The 21,795-nt window shown below is 30.4% G+C and overlaps 1 protein-coding gene across 2 annotated transcripts in view; it reads left to right on the top strand.

Annotated features, from left to right (window-relative positions):
• Nucleotides 1–21,795, top strand: part of LOC131844728 (uncharacterized) — a 65,860-nt gene that overhangs the window by 3,870 nt on the left and 40,195 nt on the right. For both annotated transcript variants that reach the window (XM_059193674.1, XM_059193673.1), the window contains exon 2: nt 16,437–16,594. In XM_059193674.1, coding sequence (XP_059049657.1) covers nt 16,531–16,594 — 64 coding nt within the window. In that variant the 5' untranslated portion in view covers nt 16,437–16,530. The remainder of the gene's footprint in view (nt 1–16,436; nt 16,595–21,795) is intronic.

Consider the following 21,795-nt stretch of genomic DNA (forward strand, 5'->3'; position numbering starts at 1 on the left):
GCACAACTAGTATACTATAATTTATCTCAAAAAATATTCTGGTAATGGATGAAACACGGAATAAAATTTTATACAGACAAAGTCGAAGGTAAAAGGTAGTAAGTAAGTTAGGTGTTTTTCCTCGTGCAATATAATCACAACCCCTTATTGTGATACCGTATGCTTCATTCTCACCTTTATTATAGGTATTCAATATGACATTGAATCGACAAGGAGCTGTTGTAACTACTGTTTAGTAGAATAAATCACTATATGTACTTATAATAGACTTATTGATTTTTACTCCTAACTTTACTTTTCACCTAACTACCAAAAACGATGATAATGGTTTATGACTTTTTAAAACATGGGTTTTTTTAATCATCATATAGTTCTCCTTTTGTAATTTTAGTCAAATTTGAAGATTGGAACGTTTTATAAAGTATAAAATACTTCAAATATAAAGTAATATTTCTTTTTTTTTTTAATCTTCAATATACTATTTTACTAGTAAAAAAGTTGCATTGAGTTGTTGAGTTAGAAAGTGGTAGCTGTTCGATCAAAGCCGTGATAATATAGTCTATTTCTAATACCGAGGCTGATTTTAAAGTATAATTCCAAAAAATTGTCAGTAATTGCAGATGTAGACAAAGAATGATACCGAATTAATCCATAAATGTAATCACTGTGATTGTCTTGTTTATAGTCGAAATTCAGGGAGCAAATTGAAAAAGGAAGTTAAAAATGCAGATAATTGAATTAACGTTCAGATTTAGTAAAATATATATTGTTACGATAAAATATTTATATTATTATTTTTAAGTTAACGAAATCTTAATACCTTCCATTAATCGATCTCAATCTTAGTTTACTTATAAATAAAGTTTAATCTGCAGAAGTTTCAATATTGGTGTTGTTTTCACTGTAAAGGTGGGTTTACATTATAGGATATATGAAATATGATTACTACTTTGTTTACAATTATTTAGTCTACGTCGCTTTAAAATTATGCACCTTTCATACATAGACAGAATATCTCAAATCATAACCAAATGAGCCTCTATCTTTATAACATTACCTAATATAGATAGACAAAAGTGAATACGAAAAAAGTTAAATTAATACTTGAAATACACAAATCAATATAAACTTACTACCACTGCTCCACTCCTCCTATCGATCCCCCATCAAATTCAAACGAGGATCAAAATTACGACGGCCTGAGCCGAAGTAGAACTCCTAGCGGTGCCCTCAGTAGGGGAGTTGCCTTCAGCTGCTCCATAAGTTAATAAGTCCTTTCGCGGGTTTGCAGTGCCATCTGTACTCGCCCCCTATCGTCCAGTGAAGCTGTAAAGGCCAGCTGCAGCCAACAGCATTAGAGTAGTGTGAAAAAAAGACTGAATCGTATAATTAAAAAAAAAGAGTTATATATGTAAGAAATTTCCTACATGAAAAATTCGCATAAGTTGTTCAAAATTGCGATAAGAAGTTAGGTACGTGGTTTTTGTTTATGGCATTTAATGTTTAATGGCATTGTCATACGGATTGCGTTTAGGCTAATCCGGAGCTGAACCTAGTTCACTGTAATCTCTTAAGAACAGCTTTAATCTCGTTTTAAAAATGACTAATTGATGGCAAGCCGTGAATAAGTAAAGTGTAAACATTTGCTTACTCCGTAAAAGAACCAACACCACCCTCGGGTTTGTTTTTGTAGTCTCGTAAGATTGAAGTCAACAACATACGCTAGAGTGAACGATTACGTCACGTAAATTTGATTTCTTTTATAGCGGAATACATCAAAGTGGAAGAATGTAAATTTAGGTATAGCTAGCCAAAACCCGTGGTTCAGTACGCGTGAATTAGGTTATATTAGAATAGTAATAGATTTGTTTAATGAAATAAACATGTGTTTAAGCACTTTTGTATAGTAATTTTTTGTAGTTTTTACCTCACAAGCGAAGAAAATATTAGTCCTCTAAACACGTGATTGTTAGAGGTTCTAGACATCGGATAAATGATTTTATCGATAATGATGTTTCTATCTCGTTCTATTTTATGTGTGCGGTAACAATATTACAAACAAGATTTTTTGACAGATAAATTCATATACTACGTATTTAGCCCCTTTGCTTTGAAATTGCTTATAAATTATAGTATCGTACAATAATAATGTGTTAACGAACCATCGAGTAATAACTAATTCCACATTCTTTTGAGATTAATGAATGGAATACTCATATTATTTGCTAACGTCATCACCCAGTTTAACGACTTTTTTATTCCACGGAAACCGATACCGAGAAATGGCTTTCAGTACGAACGAACATGGCTTTTATCGAGTATTAACGCTGTTTCAGATAAGTAAAAATATATAGGCTATAAAAATTTTATAAACAGTGAAATTCGTATTAGACTCATTGAACTTTCTTTATTATAATAAAGCATATACAAAATAAAGTTAGCTAAAAACGTTTGTAAACTATCACAGATACAAGATAATCTCACTTTTACGCCAAAACTACTGAACCGATTTAAATGATATTTGTTACACACATAGTCTAGCCTATGTCCTTTAGATAGGCTACTTTTTTGTGCGAAAAAATGGTTGTAAAAGGGAGCTGAAAGGTTGTATATAAGTATCGTCGTTTTTAAAGCTAGAAGCTTGAATCTTATTTTTAAACATATTGCGCCGGCCCCAAATAAATGGGATAAAGAAAAAGAAATGATGATATTATACATCATTTCGGTATACCACGCGGACATAGTCGCGGGCACAGCTAGTAATGTAAATATAGAAGAACGACGAACTCTGCCTTATATTTTCAGAATTATAAAACATAATTGTTTGGAATTTCAGATTAGATGTTAGCAATTAGTACTTTGAAATAATAGTAGTGTTTTTTTATTAAAACATTGAACCAGGTGAAATAGTTGCCCTATTCACAAAGTTTAAACAGATAAATTATACTCAGTACAAACAGATACTGATAACTTTATCACACCATCATGACTCAATACAAAGTTTTGATTATTTGTATTAATATTCAAAGTTGTTGTTTGAAATGAGGTTAACTTTTGTTTTAGAATATCTCAGTGCCTAATGTTTCACTAAAATCCGTACCTAATCGGTACAACAAAATAGTGGAAACATTATTAATTATGGTAACTGTTTCCCGTGACTTTGTCTGTACAAATTTTCATTGTCTACTCCAGTCCGTATATTATATATCTATATGTCAGGGACTATCTACAAGTTCTAATTTCATTTAAATCGGTTCGTAGTTTTGGCGTGAAAGCGAGATAGAGTTACTTTCGCATTTATAATAATAGTGAGGACTACAGTTCTCTTCCATTCCAATTGCTACAATATATACCTATGTATTAAACTTCATGATGGCCATTATCACGAAATGGAGTCGTTAAGGTGTGAAAGTGAAATGTCAAGTGTTGTGTTCACCACAACTCGGCGAAGTTGAGTATTGACTTTCCTCTTGACTGTTATCCCCGTCTAGATTATCTTGGTATATTTATTATGTACTAGATTTTGAGATATAGTTGAAAGTCATGAGTCAGTCATGCTCTCTTAATTATCCAGACAAAAGGAAAGTGGATTTTTAGTAATAATAATAATAATAATAATTATAATTATCTCAGGACAATTAACACAGCGCCATCTAGACCCAAGTTAAGCTAGCTAAAACTTGTGTTATGGGTACTAAATAACTGATACATATACATAGATTTTTTTTTTTAAATACATACATATTATACATAGAAAACAACCAGACCGATACAAACAATCATACTCATGAATACAAATGTTTGTGCCGTACGAGGAATCGAACCCGCGACCGGTCGTAAAGCGATGTGCTAGACCGCTAGACCACCGAGGTCGTCAATGTGGACAGTTAATCCCATTGCTAGCAAAGTACAATATCAGGTTAACATCCACGCGGTTCCCCCTGGAAACCATCTTGCCAATTTCGTGGACAAGTTGTCAAGAAGAACTAACGGGTCTCACTTCATACTATCATGCTGTTCTCATTCTCCACTGGTGCTCCGCTAGCGTAAATGGTTAGCGCAGGCTGGGGCATCATTCCATTATCAGCCACAAAAAATATTGTCCAGACAGCTGGTGTCGTGATAGGACGTGTCAACAAGGGAATATTTATTTACTTATATCAACTTCGCTATTTGCAAGTTTGTATTTACACAAAATTCTTAAAAATGTAATTTTGAACAACATTTATCTAAGTTAGAAAATGCAATTTTTGCAAAATGCATATTAGGGACTTTTTATTTAATCATAATATGATAATGTTAGTCCCATTGTATTACTTTACTTACTACTAACAAGCAAATTTATTGTTCATTCCTCTTGTGATGATTTAGTGTTCCGAATGAGTGGTAGAATAAAAAAAAGACTATTCAAAAGCGCTTATATGAAGTTTATTTCAATAAAGGTTCTTTCTATTTCTACTTTATACTAGCTGATCCGCGCAAGATCGTATGCGTGACATTTTTCCAGTTTCTGCAACATTATTCATTACAGCTGCGCTCCTGTTCATCGTAGCATAATGTTCTGAGTCTACCTTCCTCGATAATTGGATTATCCAATACAAAAATAATTTTCAAAACTAAGAAATAATTAATAGTCCAGAACATCCAAAATCACAAAGTTTACCACAGTATAATCTTATATATAAAACTCTTGTGTGACAATATTAGTTACCATACTTCGAAGCTACCTGACCGATTTTTGTGAAATTTTATATGCATATTCAGTAAGTATGAGAATCGGCTACTATCAATTTTTCATATCCCTTTGTCGAACCCTAACTTTTTTAAATTTTTATTATAACGTGGCATTAAAAATACATTCAACTCTAAATTATCACCCTCCATCACTATTTTTTAATGGCTATGAATGAAAAAACTCTTTGCACCTCTCACAGAAAACAGAAAGAAATAGCAATTACATAAATTATTATGTACATCAAGTATAAAAAAAAACAACATAATAATTATTGTGTTGTTTTGTTATTAGCTAATTAACCAACTAAATAGCAAAACAACTTTTGCGGGGTCAGCTAGTATTTAATAAATATTTCATGACGTCTATCGCACTGAAATGAAGTAGTTAATGGATGAAATAAACATATAAACTCTTACCTACTCACGGATTAATGGCTTAATACCACTGATTATATATTTACTGCATTTATAATATACTAAGCGAAACACTTGACTGCCCACAGTCCAAGGATTGAGTCCACCCCGGCGCGGCGCGGCGACGTCCACTGTGGGCATTACCCTTGACTATTACAACATTTCGGATAACAGTCTTGTCGGATTAGTTATGATATATTTATATAATACTAGCTACTCACCCTGGTTTCGCTCGGGTGTAAATGTATTATACATATAAACCTTCCTCTTGAATCACTCCATGTTAAAAAACATTATGGAGTGCAATAAATATTGAGTATTGAGTAATAAGTTTTAAGGTGTAAGTAGAAATGGTGTTATACTGCGCTTATCCTAATATAATAATGGGATATATGCAATGATCATGATAAGAAAAAAATATTAATGTTAAAATAATAACAGCACATCTAAGTTGTAAACAATATACGCTAACTACAAAACAATTGGTTAAATCAGATATCACGCATACTGTAAATATTTTCAATACTCCTCTCCTCCTCTACTTTATTCGATATCCTTATTGTTACTATATGTGAATTGAATTTTTATAGAGGCATCTTTTCGGTAATAAAGTTAGTTTTATGTCATGCCTGGGGACTAACAAAAAAGCCATATATGTAAAGATGGTTATATGCAAAACTGAGATATCTACATAATAAAATGCATAAAGTAAAGTCGCTGTTTTCGTCTATCTACTTTTTCACATACTTCTTTTAAAGTACCCATAACTTACATATGCAAAAGTAGCCAAAGTTTATTATTACCATGTTCTTTTAACATATGACTGCATACATCTAGAAGCGAAGATGTAACATATCGTCGATTACTTAGAAAATTACATTTTTCAAAATTAGAAGCTATCAATGCCTCCTTATATAGAAGTCAATTAAATTAACCACGCCGTCTTAATCATTATCTAAATACTTTTAAAATCTAAATATATATATCTCAAAGGTGACTGACACAGTGAACTATCAACGCACAGCCCAAACCACTGGTCGGATCGGGCTGGAATATGGCATGCAGGTAGATGTTATGACGTAGGCATCCGCTAAGAAAGGATTTTGATTAATTCTACTCTCAAGGGGATAAAATAAGGGATGAAAATTTGTATGAAACTTTGTCAATTTTAAACCGATCCGGCTGAGACTTTGCAAGCATAAAGTTACTATGACGTAGGTACCTCCTAAGAAAGGATTTGGATAAATTCCACCCCTAAGAGGATAAATTAACGCGAGCGAAGCCGCGGGCAAAAGCTAGTGATATATAATACTTCTGTGTAAATTTAAAACTTTAAAGGAAAAAAATAATTTAAATATATAAAAAAAAACTTGAAATGCTTGTCTTGTAAAAAAATATATTTTGAATAGTGCTATTTTTCTATTTAACCGACGAAATAAAAGCACTAAATTTTTTAGTCTATTGGGAGACGTTATGAACATATCATTGGAATAATCTAATTAAATAACTGTAAAATAAAATAAGCCTGTTTAAGCAAAATCGTAATTTTGCTTAGATATTTGTAAGTTAATTTGAACATGAAAGGCGAATATGTACCTACATTTAAATTTAAATTTTCATTTTACTTTATATTGTAACAAGTATTAAATAAGAGTTTAAAATGTAAGTTAACATAAACGATTTATATATTTCTGTTAAATTACTCTAATATTACGTCTCAAATTATTTAATATATTTCAAAAAGATGATTCTAGAAAAGCTCTTTATTCTACTCAGAAACGTTAATCATGCTATGAAACCATACTTTGTATAATGATTGTTATAATTGTTTTTTAGATAAAGAGAAAGCCTTTATTATAGAAAAATATGTAGTAATAGAAATAGCAATTTAAAAGTGCCTATATTAAGTTTATTCGAATAAAGATATTTTATTTCTCTTATAAACTCGTTTGAAGAGGTATTCTTACATAAAAACTACACACACAAGTATGTGTAACTCGTTCAATCCAGTCAAGTTTCCTGAAAACATCGTTTTGTTTATATATCTGTATACCTAAGATAATGTTTCAGGGGAGCAACAAGTAAAAGGCCAGACGACCTACATTTGCCGCGCCCCTAGATATAAAATGTCACCTTAGATTTACACAAGGATATTTGTATCAGCACCTGCTCACTGTACTGTTTACATATCTTCACGATGGCTACCTTACGAAGTAATCAGACAGTGCTGAGTATTTATTTCATACTCTCACGTCTTGTTTCACATATCTATTTAAATAATTCGTTTAGAAATAGAAATAGTCTTTATTCAAGTAAACTCAAATAAGAACTTTAGAATAGTCATTTTTTTATTCTATCACTCATTCGGAGCGCAGTTTCATCACAAGAAGAACGAGAAAGACACGTATGTGCTTGTCAACTATTGTTGAATAAATGTTATTTTAAATAAATAAATTCACAGTATTAAATAGGAGGCATGCGATTATCAACATAGAAACCGCCACGCACTCATTCTTTGTGTAATCAGATAACTTTGTCAGCACTACGAATTTATTTACAAACTCTTCAATTTTATAATAAGCTTTTTTTTACAAATGAAGTATTTTATGCTACACTTTACACTTTTTTCAGACAGATATACAAATAGAACTGTTTCTATAATGATATACATACATTTTCAATTTTACATACATGATTGTCTTTAAAAAATATTCAAGAATTTGCTGTGTCATCAGAAATAGTTGAGCGGTTAAATAAGTAGCTGTTACGCGACTACGACTCCTTTTTTGTGATAAAATATATCCTTTTTTATGACATAGGGCAGAAACAATCTTGCGGCTCACCTGATGGTAAGTGATTACCGCCGCCCTTGAGCACCCGCAACGCCAGGGGAATTCCAAGTACGTTGCGGGCCTTAATAAGGAATAAAATCCTATTCTAAAGGTTTCAATATCCTATCGGTTCGGAACCGTTGCAGGAAGGTGATTCAACAATGTGGTCATGCGTGGCAAAAAATGTTTTGTAAACCTAAATGTTTCTAGAGATTCCCTTGTATAATATTAGTATTAATATTTTGCCGTCAGTATTTCGCTTATACTTATAACTTACTTAACATATATCCTTTAACAATTAAATAAATATGACTAAAATTTATTATTTATATTTTCGTTACTGCACAACATTCTCGTTTTAAAACATTGTTTATTTTCAGCACTAGTTTGTAGTTTATTACTAGCTTTAACAGTTGATTTCGTCTACTTATTTGAAATAAAATATAGTCAATATCCATTCTCTTGATATAATCTATCTTCTCATTAAATTTTATTAGGTATGATCCGTTCACCCGCTTTAACGCATAAAAATAAGAAACAAACCGATATACGTCCATTTGTAAAAATTTCTTTAACTTTTGATTTTCCTCCATGAATTAAAAACTTTATTGACTTAGCAAATCGAGCTACAAAACATCTAGCAAACCTATAAAACTCTCATTACAAGTAAACAGCTTAACAAATTTTCGTATCACTAATTAGTAAGCTAACTATTCGTCGTTGCTAAGTTTAAGTTAACGATGAAAGTATGAAGTTCTAATAACCCAGGTACCATAGTATAATTAACAAAGTTTGATATGACATTATAAAATCTTATGTTATCAAAGTATTTTAGACGTAATTATCATTGAATATTAACGAGTTCTGACAGTATACCAATGTGATTAAACATGTTAAATTAAATTATATTTGCCAGACTGTGACACTACGTATCTTAATTAAAGTTATAATTGCTAAAGTAGCTTCGTTTGTTTGTTACCCTTTAACGTCTTAACTATATAAGCAATCGTCTTGAAATTTGACATAGAAATAGTAGCCCATATCCTTTTTTATTCCATATACTATTATGGAATAAAAAAGAACATGGGCTACTATTTATCTCGATCGAAGTTATACCGGTCATTCGGAAGAAGTTGTACATAAGTATGATATGATACAAATATTTAAATAGTTGTATCAGTAGTTTAGTACATCTAACTCGTTCTGCTTTGTTGAAAAACTATATGTGTGTAATTTGCCCGGAATTATTATTATTATGCACATTTATGCATTCAAAATATTGATGAATGAGTTATGGATGATACAGCAAAGAAAACTACGAAAACAACAAACATACAAAAAGAAATAAAGTGATCTATATTTCGACTTTGAAGTTTAAATAGTTAAGTTTTCTAATGTTGTTACGTTTATAAAGCCAAATGGAATAAGGTGAGTAACTTAGTTGTGACCGATCTCAAAGGAATGTCTATTCTTAACAACAAAGTTCTATATTTAGGTTGTGTGTCCTTATCAATAAATAGATATCTCAAGTTGAATGTAGTCCTCGCCAACAATGAACGCTTCTGACGGAAGGGACTACCGGTGTCAATCTTAATAGGTAAACAGTGGTAGATACGTACGATATTATTAATATTTAATTGTACGTTATATATCCAATTTCCCCCAAAATTAAATGCAAAATATAGTCTGTTAATATTTTATAACATTTACATATATTGGTAGATATGCTTTATTTATACAGAAATAAAAAAAAATACTACAACAATGAAACTAAAACTAAAAACTTTAGACTTCAAAATTTTATAACTATGTACATGAATTTAATGAACTTACTATGTTTCTGTTTTTCGCACTTGCACTTGTAGTGCGAGTTGGAACGCTGTAACGGACGCTCTGTACTAAGTTTGTATGTTGTTTTCTGTTGTTTAAACTTCATCCTGAAGAAGCCTTCCGGATGAAGTCTTTATCTTCCTAAATATATATTCCACGTGGTGGTGGGGTCGCTTTCCTTATTCTTCTTCGATACTTTACCCTGTTTCGGAAATCGTCCTTAGAGACCACGCACTCTATCATGTCTCTAGCAAATATTGTATAACCTCACGCCCCTTTCATGATCTACCTCATTTTCAATTAAATTGTAACTTTGACATCTAAAAATGGCGGATCTATAAAACAGACTTATACTTTAACATTTATTGAATAAATGCATGGTTAATTCGATTATTCCCTCAATAAGTTTTACAAGTGTAAAAATATTAAAATAAATTTAATTATTCTATTAATTTCAGAATGCATTATACTTTTAGTTCAAAGTCACATATGTGGTTTCATAAAGTTCTAAAATAGGGAATAGAGAATTTTTTTCATCGCATTGTTCTAAAATAGGGAAATAGAGAATTTTTTTCTTTTCTCTATCAGTTAGTTTGATTTTTTTAAATGTGGGACTATTTAAGCTAAGGTATGAATTTTAAACTATTAACTCTTACCCGACTCTGTAGCTGTTTCCTTTTTTCAGCTAAAAGTTAACCACTGTTCAGCATTTATAATAATAGTACGGATATTTAGAAGCTATGTCGCTTACAGTTGTTGATGTCTCAATATACTTCTGCCTTTAACGATTGAATATATATAAATAATTAAGTAAATTGTAGGAGGTGAGATACTCTAGATAAATAAATCGATCTAACGACCTCTGACGTGAAGTCGAGCAATAAAATCACTGTGCCATGTGATCCCAGTGGATATACGAATGTCAACATTTGTAAAAGTCTATCTATACACCAGAAATCCGACTTGTGGATGTAGACAAATTAACAAGTCAAACGTCTAACCGCAAACCAAATACTTGACTTTGTTAATACGGTCTGGAACTACGATGTCACAGATAAATAAATTATATACCGACTTTGATAAGGAGATTATTTTCAATTCTAGTACATTCCTTCCTAAATTTAGACTATATTTTGTTGATTGCACTTACGCTCTAATAGTATTATAAATTAAAAAAAAGCGTATAAAAATGGTGTTTAAAATGTTATTATCATTATTTGTGACATATTTAGTCTAAGATCAAAACGATTTTATTAAACTAATTATTTGAACTAAAATTGTAATGAATTCTGTAACATTAATAGTAATTATTTTATTAGATACTATTTGAGTGTGGACATTATTTGAGCTCAACTATAACTAAGACAATTTTGAATCGATTTTGATATTTATTTTTTTAGATTCACGACCCTGGATACTACTTCTCGCTTCTATTTACATTTTGATGTAACTTGACTATTTTTTTTAATGCATATTATTTTATTCCAAATACATGTTGTACCAATGTAAAAATCCTATCCTAAAACATTATCTTAGTTGTGATAATATTATCCGAGGAGAACGAGTTATTGTTTACATTAAAAATATCTTTTAAATGTTCTATAAATGAATTAATAAATGTCTTTTAAATGTTCTAAAATAAATATTGTATTTAATTGCCCCATAACAAAATACCATACGTCAAAATGTTCATGTATCACATTATATGTTACACTAATCATATGTGTTTCTATTTTTTAATCCATTTATTCTTATAATTGCTTTTCTGTTTTGATTACGTAGATAATTATTAATTATTAATTATTTTATTATAGTCTTCTTTTAATAACGTTGATTTAATTTACTATTTGCAACTTCGTCGGTAACACATGATTATGTTTTAACGACGATATAAAATTACTAATCCTCTTTTTCAGTACAAATAGTAACAAAGAAATAATAAATACTTTGATAATATTAAACCATTAAGAATTGAAAGCGAAAAAGACACACTCATAATCGTATTTATAAATATTTTTATTGAGATAAAATTAGCAATTTTAATCTTTACGGCATGACATACATAAACTAATTACTATACAAAAAAGTCTTTTAAAAGTATTTTGTGACCATATTATTTTTATAAATTTTATATATACTTTAATAAAACAAAACGCAAGAAGAAAAAACATGTATATTCGTCTCATTCGTCAAAATCCATCAATCAGTCTTGACGCTGGCGGATAAAGCAAGCTTGGTCTAATAATTGAAACTGTGACGTCATTATTGCGTGATAAATAACAATACCAGTGTTACTTCTGCGTGAAATAACTATAAAGTAGCAATCAGGAACAAATATCGGGACCCGATTATCTAGCAATATGTATATAATTATTGTCCATTAAAAATAAAATAGGAAAATCCATATTTACAAACATACCTTCATTTTATGTAATGAAAAACGTGTATTGAAATATTGTTAATAATGCTTCTCTAATGAGGTTTCAAAGGAGCTTCCTGCCTGTACATGTCCATGTCCCAATCTAACTGATTGGGACATGGACTATCTGCTGAGGTTATCTCTAGAGACTACAACATGGGGTGTTTTAGTCGGCCACGTGACACCCCTGGTTTTCAGAATTACGGTTTACCATCAGCCATTTATTGCCATCATCGTGGTATAAAAAAATACGATCTTGTTTCAAAATATAGTTTTATCCACATTTTTTTGTAAATCGATTTTTATAAATTAAAAATATAAAAATGAATTAATATGTGCGCTGATTGTAACATACGTAAATATAAAAAATGGACTAAAAATACTAATAGCTATACCAATTTCAATATTGTAGGTGTATACTATCCAAAAAGTTTTACGGGATAACCAGCTTACGAGTATCGCTTACTTTTTATGGACCATTTCATGGTTCCGGGCGACGTTTCATTAACAATCAATAAGGTTAGGTAAGTGATTTACATAACCCCAGACGTATATTTTCCAAATAAATAAAGTAGTCTCTACTAAAGATTGATAAACTCTATGTTTAGAAGATTATAAATTGGAAGAAATAAGTACAAAAATTATGAATAGTATTAGGCAATTACGTAGTGAATCTTCCTAAAAATATAAAAGTATTTTTTTAGACAAGAATTGGTTAATAATAGTAATTTTTGACGAGTTTTTCTCAGTTAAAACTAATTTCTGTATTAGCTACTTATTTAGTACAATAAAAGTGAAGCTACTTATTTAAGTAAAAAAAATTAAAAATATGGTGAACTTATTTTCATATTTAACAAGTATAAAATGTTTTTAAATTGAAAATAATATAAATATATATACATATATTAAACAGTAAGAATATAACTATGTAGTTTTTAATCTATGTTTAGTGCGCAATACAGTGTTTTAATACTAGTGGTCGCCCAAATATTCGAAGATTCGACCTTATTTGTTTAGTTATAAATTTTAACGATTTTATTAAGATTCAATTAATAGTCAAAGACTTGTATGCGTGTTTATGTAGTAGTGTACATGGTAGTGTGTACAATATTTTTTTATTGATTTGAAGTATTTTTGCATAATATTAAAAATATTAATATTCTGAACAACTTCTCTGTATAAACTATAAGTGTGCGAATTTTCATAGTCCTTCGTCCACGCAATTTTCGTAAAAAGCCGTGCAAAGATTTTGCTCAATTTATTAACATACTTATAATAATGACTAACTTGTGAGTGAACTCAACTGATGGAAAAAAAAAACCATTAGGTTATCCGTCTATATTTAATGTTGAAAATTGTCTTATTGAGGGCGAGCATTTAGGTTAATATCAAATATTTCCTACAATTGAACATTACTTTGGAATAATAACAAAGGAACTACCATTCAGCGCAACAATAATTATTGTAACCATTATACATAAATTATTACATTATTCTATTCAAATATGGACAATAATTGGTACATCTACTTAATATAACCTACATATGAAAAGTCCTTCATTCCATAATTAGGTGTAATCCAAATATAAAACGTAATAAATAATTTCATTTATAATTATGCGTGAAGTAGGTGGTTATTAGTAACAGGTTTATTGACCCTTACCACCATTGACTATGTCAGATGGAGCTCCATGAGAACCATGGTGTTTCATTCCTGTAAATTTAGATTACCTGACTTGACATCGCTTGTTGAGCATTTTTTTAGTGACGTTAATGAAATGGTGCTCTCGTCTGGACTATTATATTGTATTGTATGTTCTACTTTATTTTCCGCATTTAACTTCTCATTTGGTCTGTTGTGCACTAATGCTATGATAACAACAACGATAAGATTATTCTACTTTATATATGCACACCGAACGATTATATATAACTATATAGATATGTATATTTTTCATTATTATGATTGCTATTCACCTCAAATATAAATTTTACGCATACTTTCATTCCATTAATGCGGCATCTACTACCTTCTGTCCTTTCTCCTCTACCCAAAGGTTATGTAGAAGAGCTTGCTTAACCGACAATCGTCTTTTGTAATAATAATAAACTCTTTATTGTGCACAAAGAAAAAGTACAATAAGAAAAATAGTAAATAGAAAATTAATAAGAAAAGGCGGTCTTATCGCTATAAGCAATTTCTTACAGACAACCTGCAAGAGATGACTAATGTATATGGAGAAGGTAGATAGCACACAAGACACTATAATTATTAAATGTACTTTTTCTACACTATTACTCTGTAAATTGTTTCTTGTATCACATTTCTGGTGCAATTACGATTAATAAATAAAATAAATACTTACTATTTCAGTCAGGTATCAAAAGCTAGATGGAAACATATAAATTAGAAACAAAAAAATCAATGTGGCCAATATAAAAATAGAACAATTTACATGTCAATATGGTGTGATATTGGGCATAATATATTACCTATATCGATTATGTGAACTGACTTGAACGGGTCTAAATGAAGAGCCCAATTGAATTCGTGTTCTTTACCTGTGAAATTAGGAAATGTCCCATACCTGTGTTGAAACTATCCATTCACATCAGCACGTCAGGAATGAAGTGAATGTAACTAGTATTTATAGGTTTATAATAGTCGGTTTGATTGTAAAAATATTTTAATCGCTTCCTATTTTAAGGAGATTAAATTTAAATGATATACATTTTTGAATGAGAATCAGGTGCAAATACATAAATATAAACCAACTTTTAATAATCACAACTCTAACTTTTAACTGGTATTTTATTGGTACAAATAACACTAATTATTATTATATTTATCTATAGAAAATTTATAATATGAAATATTTTCTAAATATTATACACACATATGATAGAGTCGTCTTTATATACAATATTATAAAGTCAATCAAGTTAATTCAACCGAGAAAATCTCTAAATCATAATGAAAACCGTAATTATGTAGCTGTAAACAGACTATACATGATTATTACAACATCATTTCACTATTTTTTATACAACAAACAATATTACTACTCATATTACTTAACTGGTTATACGTCTTTCAATTATCTCCACTTTGTAATATCTTTAATGTACAGTCAATATATACCTACATAAAAAGAGTAACTTCGTGTTGATAAAATACGAATTTCTATTTTTTTATGCCCTCGATCAAGATCAGATTGGAACAGGATCAAATGGATAAGTGGGTAAGCCTATTTGGCGTATTTTAACGACTCTCCAATTCTTTTCCGTTCCACTTCAGCTATTCAATACGCAATTATATAAAGAAAACGGTTATCATCTGATCTGTAAGGCAATATTGGCGATCTTTCAGATAGCCCTTTAGAAAACTTACTTTTGAACAAAAGTTTCGCAGAAAGTTCATAACTGGAAATGAAATCTGTCGGACAGGGATGAAAGCTGCAACTTGGATTTACATCACTAAGATATTTAATTAAAAACATACTTTATTCTAAACGTGACATTAAGTCACCGTTTAAGTTATATTAAAGTCTGTTAAATGTTCAGAAGTGTACAGAGTAATTATTTAAATTCCAGAATAACTTTTTATTGTGTTTTAAATTTGCCTGTTAACAATTTAAATGCGGGTAATAAATTAGATACTTTTAAATTGCGATATTGTTATCTTGTTATTTTTAGAACTTTTTTAAAATACATTATTTAAATTATTAACCGCGTCCTAACACTTTAAGTTAGGTTTAAAAGTAACTTTTTTTAAAATAATTATTAATTGTTAATAACAAAAGATACGCCGTCAGAATATAAATTAATTAGTTATTCTTAGTGAGATAAAAATTTACTAAAGTTAATTATTTTTTTAACGTGGTTACTATAGCAAAAGTTAAATAGGGAAAAATTATTTCATTAGTATTATCTTTTTTCTATCTATTTAATTTATGTACCTACTTAAGTTATTGCGAATTCAATATATCTTATTTTATTACTGTATGATAAATAATCGGATTTCAAAATGGTTCTCAATTTGACAATTTTTTGGTTTCATTATTGTTGAATATTTTTGCATCCTCAGATAATCATATATTGTATATTAAGTTATATATTAAATCTATAAACTTCAAATAATAAAAAATAGAGTATAATGAATATTAATTTTAAATGCACGAATTAGAATTCATTTTTCATTGTTGCAGGTTGATCACAGCGTGTAGGATCATGTGTTGCTTCAGCATACTATTAATAATATTTGACTGTTATTAGTGAAGTGGTTGTGAATACAAATTCGAAATGCGGTTGCGTGGTATTGTGGAACTAATACTACTCGGAGTACAGGTGTGCGGGATTGTTTTAGGTAAGTTACAACACACTTATCACTATTAACACAGTTCGTTGAAATGAAATTAATATTTAAATTTTAAACAATTTACTTCATCCGAGAGACTAATAACAATATGAGGATAATTCACATCTTGTCTCAAGATTTATTTATATGACTAGACAACTGACATATTTTAAAATGCATACATAATAGCTAAAACGTAACATAGCAAATACCTAAAACGATACAAAGAATCATATTAATGAATTTGTATTCATTAATATGATTCTTTGTATTGTTTTTATGTGTGTACCGTGCGAGGAATCGAACCCGCGATCATTGGAAGTAAGACGGTGAGCTAAACCGCTAGACCTCTAAAGCCGTCACCGTTACGAGGAGAAATGTGAGTATTTTATGATTCATCGTATAACTTCGATAACTGACAATTACTGAATTATCTGAAATAATTAATATAATATATATATATATATATAATTAAATATAATATAGAATAGTGTATTCTAATTTATTAATAGAAATCGTTTTCCTTAGTCGATATTTGGACTAAAGTGCACCAGCCGTGCATACTACCATGACCATGTTACCGTAAATGTTTGTTGCAGTTGTTGCACAAATGTTGCATAACCAATACCACAAACATTTATCGTTATTCTGTAATTTCATTGTCATATCTCACCCTTCCAACTATGTAACATTATATTATCTGTGCTTCCAACGAAGCACAGCTTACAAATCTCCATATATAGATAGATATAGCTGTACCCGCAACTTCGTCCGCGTGGGATTTAACAAATATTTTATTAGAGAATTTTTCTAAAGTAGCTTAAGTTACTCCTTATTACATCGGCTACCTGCCAATAAAAGTCCCGTCAAAATCGGTCCAGCCATTTCAGAGATTAGCCGGAACAAACAGACAGACAGACAAAAATTGTAAAAAATCTTATTTTGGTGTATGTATCGTATTTATATTCATATGCATGTAGTAAAAACGGTTATTTAAATATTACAAACAGACACTCCAATCTTATTTATATGTATAGATTACATTACATTAAATTGTACATTTCTTTAAAACCTTTTATAGGTAGAAATATCTACTCTTAATGGAGCTCTAAGCACTTCCCCTCGTTATGATGTAGATTAACACGTAATAACAGCGAATATACATTACTCTGAACGTCCCGCCCAAGTACCTACGGCAGATAATTTGATACTTATATGAGATTGCCGAAAGACAATAAGTCTCCTGTACGAGCCTAAAACAAACGGGGGCGCTCCTTTCACAAGCAGATTATTTCTCTTCCTACGTAAAATGAACAGCTGTAAATTGTCGCGAGGATTAAGGATTTTCGTGTAAACTTCTTCATCGCACTTAAGCCAGAGCACTTAAACATTATTAGGAATGAGAACAAGGGCAAACAAAACAACATCATCAATGTGTGCACGTTTCTCGATCGGCAAACTTCTTACTCACGTACGTAGTCCCACAAAGTTGCTTCGAAGAGGTTCCCTAACAAAATTTATTCGTGCGTCTCAACCATTAGTGACTTTCTGCTTAAACAGGTACCTAATCTTCTTAATTTGCGGTGTGTTATGTAGACAAGATGAATTTAAGGCATTACGTTGTTAAGATCACGTTAACAATTGTACAAAATTCATGGGGATACGAATTTAATTGGCTTGAATTTTTGAACGTGAATTTTGTCTTCATTTCTTACAAATTACTTGGGACACGTATACATGAGAGTAACTCAATATCGTACATACAAATATCTAATTTTTATTAGGTAATAACTGCACGTTCATGCCGTGCCACTGCATATTCAAAACAAATTACATTAGTAACTACCTACTTTAAACATATCTCAAAATAAAAGTGTTAGTTAAAATATTTCTTAGGATTTAATCAATATTATGAATATACGATACAACCGACAACGCATTCAACGGCCTGACATGTATATTATGTTGACCTGAAGAACAGATATAGAGAAGATAACTGTAGCCCCGGCATGGAGCAAACAATGGATGGCTCAGGCATATTTTATTCTATTGATTGTATTATATACGTACTATATGTGGCCGAGGTTTTGAAGCGCATGATATTTATAGCCTATAAATTATTCTGATGTATAATCTATATAGTATAGTAGTAATACTGTAAAGTTTCAACAAAATCCCTTCAGTAATTTTTGCGTGAAAGAGTAACAAACATCCATCTATACTTCCAAACTTTTGCGTTTATAATATTAGTAATATAACATTATACTCGCCGGTTACAGTGACACAACATTGCTGTACACGCTGGATAAGGCTTGAATTATAGAAGACCACACGACTAATTTCATACAGAATCCACTCATCCATCCAAGGACTAATTATTTAAAACTAAAGTTTTCACTCGGCATTATCGAGTTTTAGTTCTTGCTCGCTCACACACCGAAGTTGTCGGAAAAGGGACGGTGATAAAATTACGCTCAATTTATTCCTAGGACTAGCCATTTGCAGCACCCGCCACTCGGCCCCTTTCGAAGTGATTTTGGTTAAACCTACCCCACCCTTGCAATAGAAACTCTAGAAATAACAATGCAAACAGACAATTGGATTTAGGCTCGGTGAAAAATTAGTAAAGCAAAAATAGAAAAATTGATAGTTATTTAATGGAATGGTAATAAAGTAAATATTTCAAACTACGAAAAATTTCAATCGCGTTCAAAAAGACTGGTCAGATATTGATCAAATTTATATAGTACCACATGAACCACTAGTTTAAAAAAAAATCTTCTAAATCAGTTCAGAATACTTAAAAAATACAGATTTGATTGAAAACGTATTTATTCTTCTTCTTTTTTTTAAATATTATATAATTTTGTGGAAATAACCACAGATTGTCAAGTCAAATAATAATTTTAAGCATTTAATGTGGTATTTTTTTAATTTACCGTCATATTCACAATATATGTTTAAGGATTTGAATAAAAATTTTAATACAGATGCAGCATATTCTACATAGATTTACGCAATATTATTTTTGGGCGAAACTCACGTTGACAAAACAAAGGGTTTCAACTCATAAATGTCCAACAAATAGTTTGAAATCCTGTAATCGTTTACGACTCGGCTGACATGTTCCAGCTTTTGAATTTCGCTGCTTATTCAAGACATCGTCTATCAATCTCATTTTACCAGCCGACAAGGACAGGCCATTTCGGCACAAAAGGAAGTTGAACAATCGTGTCACAAACAATATGATATATGACGATTGATTCTTGATAACTCACCAGAAAATATGGAGGTGGGATAAATCGAACGTAAACTTATTTCTTTTTGCAAGTTCTCTTTATATAAAAAGGATACTGTGTTACTGCAAAAATTTATAGTCCATCTATAATATTTATTTGAAAAGACAGCAAATGTGTCATGTGTGATAACGTGGTATTTTTACTATTAATTTGATGAATTTTATTACTGATTTAATTTATTTAATTTGTAAAATATTTTAATTTTAAGTATTAGACATAAATATGAGGAAAGAAAATATGTTCATCATTCGATACACGCAACAGTAAGCAATAGTAAAAATAAAAAATAATCACTATCAGCTCAGGATATGCCGTGATGAAGCTCCATGTCGTATGTATTCTGCGTATGAATTGAAAGCCTACTATTAGGTTTGCCGCCACACCTTCTCAAATGTACCTAAAAATGTGATTAAATCTCATGTACTTAAACAAAGTTGTGCCTGAATTTGAAATTTATGACTACTTCAACGAGGATTTTCCATCTCCTTTGAAGTAGTCATTAGTAATTAAACCAATTTAACACGTTGGATTCAAGTATAGAGAATGAAATGTGAGTGTCTAGCACTCAGACGGCAATTGACAATCCCTCTGACCACCAGATCTGAAACAAGTAAAAGATTTTTTTTTTATTTATCAGAATAGAAAGAGACATGTTTATATATAGTATATTCATGCTATAACTGTTAACCTGCCATGATTTTGAGATTTATACCAACTGACTCAGATCAACAAAGTAATTACATTGACTCGTGGACTGTACTTTGGTTATTCAAATAAATTGAAAAATTACAGCGACAATCCCACATGTTGAACTAATGTTTATATTTGTCACGTTGGTATCTACTTCTACTTGGACAATGAATTTATTTCTATTACTAGCTGAACTCGCTACTGCGCAAGTATGGCATACAGAATATTATTAATAACTCGGGTCAAGTCACAGAGCGCCATCTAGTCCTAAGCTAAGCGAAGCTACTGTTATGGGTCTAGTACCCATATGACTGATTTAAAACTTAAATACTTTTTTTTACAAGTACATACATAACACCCGTACATCGTTTAAGCCATTCTTAGACAAAAATGTTAACAAATTTGGGTTGGGTTTTATTCCTTTTATAAAGTCTCCGATCATTTTCAGCGGGTGCGCAATAAGCATACTATCTAAAACAATTATATAAAAACAATATCTAAGTATTTATATTTGTATATAGTCCTAAAATACAAGCTTTGTTTATCTTGGGACTAGATGGCGTTGTGTGAATTATCAGAAATATTGCATTAAAAAATATAAATGCGCTTCAACATGTAAAACAGGTCCATTGTTCAGTGTGATAGTGTGTGCTGATAGTGATTAAAAGGTGAACTAAATGTTATAATATAAGTATATTATAACATTTAGTTCACCTTTTAATCTCATGTTATAGAATCGTCATCATAAAAACACTGAACAATGGACCTGTTTTACATGTTGAAGCATTTTCACAAGTTAACAATATTGGATTTATATAGAAAAGCGTAGCTTGTATGTACATATATATACAAGATTAATGTAAAGTATATACATATATATATACGGTTTATCCGTTAACCGTTTTCGGTTATAATTCTGAGTTTTATACATCAAGATAAAATTATTTCAGTTTAATTTTATATACATATATATATAGCGTAAGCGCGAAACGCGTAGCTTATATGTATATATATACAACAAATCATGTAAAGTATATATATACACACGGGTAATAGTAATTACAAATCCAAGTAATAAATTAGAAAATCTCGTGACTTGCGTGTGAATTAGTTTCAAATATAACTAACTAGTGTGCCCCGTCTTTATTTATGTGCACTTAAAATTATATGTCTTATTATTGGTCAAGACAAAAAGTATCCCATTTGTATAAACATTAGATA

Source organism: Achroia grisella, unplaced genomic scaffold, assembly GCF_030625045.1.
Source record: "Achroia grisella isolate CSIRO2021 unplaced genomic scaffold, CSIRO_AGI_Agris_v1 utg4116, whole genome shotgun sequence".
In the NCBI taxonomy this organism is placed as follows: Eukaryota; Metazoa; Arthropoda; class Insecta; order Lepidoptera; family Pyralidae; genus Achroia; species Achroia grisella.